At 34.5% G+C, this 4,549-nt stretch overlaps 1 protein-coding gene across 1 annotated transcript; it reads right to left on the bottom strand.

Moving 5' to 3' along the window:
• Window positions 1-2,260: 2,260 nt before the first annotated feature.
• LOC104223608 (probable inactive patatin-like protein 9) lies at window positions 2,261-4,092 on the bottom strand. The gene is made up of 2 exons (XM_009775063.2): window positions 2,910-4,092; window positions 2,261-2,592 (listed from the first exon to the last, which is right to left on the bottom strand). Exons 1-2 carry the CDS (start codon window positions 3,837-3,839, stop codon window positions 2,371-2,373), a joined length of 1,152 nt encoding a protein of 383 aa, XP_009773365.1. The 5' UTR covers window positions 3,840-4,092; the 3' UTR covers window positions 2,261-2,370.
• Window positions 4,093-4,549: the final 457 nt, after the last annotated feature.

Consider the following 4,549-nt stretch of genomic DNA (forward strand, 5'->3'; position numbering starts at 1 on the left):
CAATTTGACATTTCTTAGCAATCTACTAATGTAAAGTTCATTATTACAATTATTTATTTTAACTTTCTTAAGTCTGGTATGTAATAGCCTATCATAAGACATAAAAACTGAAAATGAAAAACAAAACAAACCAAGAAAAGAAGAGAGGGATATAGAAGATTTACGTTTAATTTAGGATAGAGTTGATATTAATTACTTTCATTAATAATATTTTTTTCTAAGTATTAATTATTAATTTTATCCTAAAATTGTCAAATGACTTCTTATTAGCTTGCTACTTGGTTTCACCGCATTACAAACCATCCTCTTACTTTATGCATTAAAAATTATTGATATAGATATGAATATTGCTATGGATATAGATATATAAATATAATTTATTAATTAAAAAAAAATATTGCAATTTTTATTAGCTTTGTCTTAATTTTGCTATGTGTCTTACTCTTAATATGTTACCCGGCTTAACTACATTGTAAATTACCATCCCTTATAAAAATAAAGTTTTATAATATAAATATAGATAAATAATGACGTTGCATATATCATATAAGCAACGAAATATTTTGTTAAGCACTTAAATTAAAGGGATAATATCACATAAACTAAACCTTGAGTTGGAAATATATCATGAAGGAAAATCAATCCAAATTCACTCTTTTTGTTTATCACTTGGACCACAATTAAAGGGAGAATATTCCTTAAATAGAACTTTTATTATAGAAACATTTCTTGAATAATTTATATTAGATTTTGTCATAATCCTGTTAATCTCTATTAGATTTTGTCATAAAATCTATTTAAATTTTGTTTTAAAAGTGTCAAGTGGCCTTTTCTCATTAAGTCACTTGACTTAACCCCATGTTTCACTACTCTCCTTTTAATATAATATAGATATCGAGTCAATTGATTTGACATATATCAAAATTCAATAACTTAAAGTGCGCATACAAGATTTGGATGCTTTAAGGGGTCGTTTGGTAGGACGTATAAGAATAATGCTAAATAAAGTGCATTTGTAATGCAACGATTAGTAATGCATGGGTTAGTAATGCAAGCATTAGTTATACAGAGATTATTTCTTATGCATTATTTGGTGTGTGGTATTAAAAATTAAAATGCATTGCATAATTTTTAAGAAATTTAATTGTTTACAAAAATGCCCTCCATATTCTTTAACTTAAAGGACTTTAAGGATAATTTTGCCTTTAACCATGCTAATACATGCATTAATAGCCTTTGTATAGCAATGCCATGGTTTTCCATGCATTAGCTATACATACATAGTTTGAAAAAGTGTACCAAACAAAGCATTACTAATACACAAAGTTAATGCATGCATTATTTTCTCTAACACCCTACCAAACGACTTCTAAATGGTATAAGCACCTACTTCCCTTACCTTTACCGGCATTAACAATTTCAGCTTTGTCCTTACTCTATTAGCTAGATTTCAGGCAATCAATCAGCCGAAAGAAATTGTAACTTTGAAACGGAGTCATTTGAATCCAGAACACTATAGATTTAGGGTGTGTTTGGTATAATGGAAAATGTTTTTCATGGAAAATATTTTTCAAGAAAATATTTTTTTGAAAAATAAGTAGTAATCTTATTCATTTTTCGGTGTTTGATACGCAAATTAAGGAAAATACTTCTCAAGTGTATTTATAAATAATTTAGATATAATAAACATGAAGCCATAAACTTTCGAACCAACAACCTTCCGAACTCACAAATTTCATAAACTTTCGAACCGCTAAACTTTCAAAAACCGCGAACTTTCGAACCCATAAACTTTATAATTTCTAAACCCATAAACTTCAAACACATAAACCTCCAAATTCATAACTTTGGAACTTGTAAAATTTCGAACCTGCAAACCGAAAGATGAAAAAACTAAACCTGAAAATATATTAAAAAAATATTTTTTTTGAGGGGGGACAGTGGGGTGAGGGTGGGGACAGTGGAGGATGGGTGATGCAGAAAAATAAAAAAAATACAGAAAATTAAAAATTACAAAAAAAGAAGTAAAAAAAAAAAATTCCGGGGGAAGGGGGGTAGGTGGGTTGGGGTTTGACGGGGGTGCAGGTGCAGAAAAACGAAAAACAGAAATTTAAAATTACAATGAAAATATAAATTTTTTTTTAGTGTACGATGAAAATATAAATTTTTTTTTAGTGTACGGGGGATAGCAGGGTGAATGGAGACAAAAAAAAAACTAAAATTTGAAAGAAAAAAAAACTGTTTTTGGAGAGAGGTAGAGTGGGTGTGGAACAGCCTAGAATTTAACTCCAGCATTGAGACAGTTAAAAGTCATAAAGTGACAGTATTACAAAATGGACAAAAAGTAAATACAAGAAAAAGGAAAATGACTTAACGTCCGTTTCTAAGAGGACTGACGGCAGTTTCCTTGCATGGACTTGGCGGCACACTACTTCTTCCGGTAGCAACAAGGCGTTGCACTAAACCGCCGATTCTCTGTCCATTAGTCTCCGTCAGTAACCGCTTACCGCCAAATGGCAATGACTCCACCCCTCTTTCTTCCAACGCTTCCTCAATTTCCGTTCCCACTCCTCCACTTGCGTAGCCGGTAGCCTGTAATCAACGAAAGTCCCGTTATCAACGCTGACACACGTCAAGCTTTTCAATCTATTATTTCTTCAGTAAAAAGTGAGAAAATCTACGACAGTATAATATTTTCTCCAAAAATACTTTAAAATATATTGCAATTAAAGCGAATTTTGACCATCACTTTTGATTATACTCGGAGAAAAAAGTTACAGTTTGTAATACTTTTTCTGTTTCGATAAGTTTCAATTTGACAGTATTATAATAGTCTTTAAATTACAATTTAGCTAGACATAAACAAAATATACAAAAGAAATTGGACGGAGTAAGACTTTTAGAGATACCTGAACTCTAACGTAGTCATTAGGATTCCAGCAGAAGGCGTTGCCGAGCATTTGGTCGACTGTTTCAGATACGCCGTCGACGACGATTCCTACGACAGAAGATGGATAGCAGTAGCCGTCGTTTCGCAGTTTCAAGTTTGCCGGTGAGCTTAATGGACCGTTGCCTAGAGAGAGAACCAGCAAGCCATCGACGCCGGTGACGGAAGGAAAATCACGTTTGTTGTGCAAAACATGAGTGACGGCTGCAGCGGCAGGGTTGTTCATGACAAGACCGCCGTCAACGGCGAGGCACGAGGTTTTCCCGTCAACGGACTTAAGATTAAACGGCTTGAACATCGACGGATTAGCTGACGTGGCACGGCATACTTTCGATAGTTGGAAATCGAAACTGAGGGACTCGATAGCATCAGCTCGAGAGAAAACGAAGGGCGCAGAGCTGTTGAGGTCAAAGCAAGGAACAAGTAAAGGCTTACACGTGTCCCTCAACGTCAACACTTTGCCATCTTCTCTTCTAAACACTTCCTTCAACACCTTATCCATACTCTTCCCTGAAAACCTCCTCTTACGGCGGAAAACGCCGACGTTCTTCACCTTAAACAGCCGCGACTGATTATCCGTTACGAACTTGACTGCATCCTTCGCCGTGAATAACGGACGACCGTCGCCTCCATCAACAACAAGCATTGCGGCGAAAATAGCACCTACTCCAGTACCGGCGATAATGTCGAAGAAATCAGGAATTCGAACGTGAGGATCACCAGTTTTGGCACAGATCTGGTTTTCCAGATGGATCAATGCCGCACCGGAAACAATGCCGGCGGTTCCACCGCCGTCAATACTGAGAATACGAGTCTTCTTTCCTTCATAATGATACAGCCATTTCTGCTCTAACTTCGAGAAGATTTCCAGCGTCATCTTACTGAACTCCATCACTGAACAGTGCTGATGGATTATACAACAGTTAATGGAAAAACCGTGAAACAGGAAAAAAGTCACGATATTCTTCGGAGAGGCATTTATGATGCGAAATTGCACTGTATATTCCTATTTTTTTCTTATTTATTTCTTCTGCACTGACAGAAATACAATCTGTGCAGTGCGCTCGCTCAACTGTCTGCTAAGTACAGAGAGAGAGAGAGAGTCACGGTGAGTGTGATGCAGAGTTAAAACAAGGGAAAAAGACACTCCAATACAGAGTTGGTTATACGTTATATACAAACCAAGTTTAGCACTTACCAAATTTTTCTACTGCTTCCACGTTTTCTTTTGACCGGTAGTAATTGTTTTTTCTTTGTTTTTCTGTATTCTTTTTGGGGGTTGGAGACCTAGGTATAGAGGCATTTGTATGTAGAGCTTACCTACTAGTACTATACTTCAAATGACATTATTTTAGCAGTAAAATTAAGGCTAATAATGTATTAAATTAATTATGTTTAAGTCAAAATTAATTTATATATGATACAAATTTGTATTTACTGATTTGATATATATATATATATATATATATATATATATTAAATGATTTTCGTTATGCACACATCTGGATCATGCATATACAAGCGATAAAAAATAATCCTATAAACATAAATGAATTGTATCTATTCTAACATTAAGGGGAGAGGTGAAAAAATTAGTTGATG

This window comes from Nicotiana sylvestris, chromosome 9 (genome assembly GCF_000393655.2).
Source record: "Nicotiana sylvestris chromosome 9, ASM39365v2, whole genome shotgun sequence".
Classification (NCBI taxonomy): domain Eukaryota; kingdom Viridiplantae; phylum Streptophyta; class Magnoliopsida; order Solanales; family Solanaceae; genus Nicotiana; species Nicotiana sylvestris.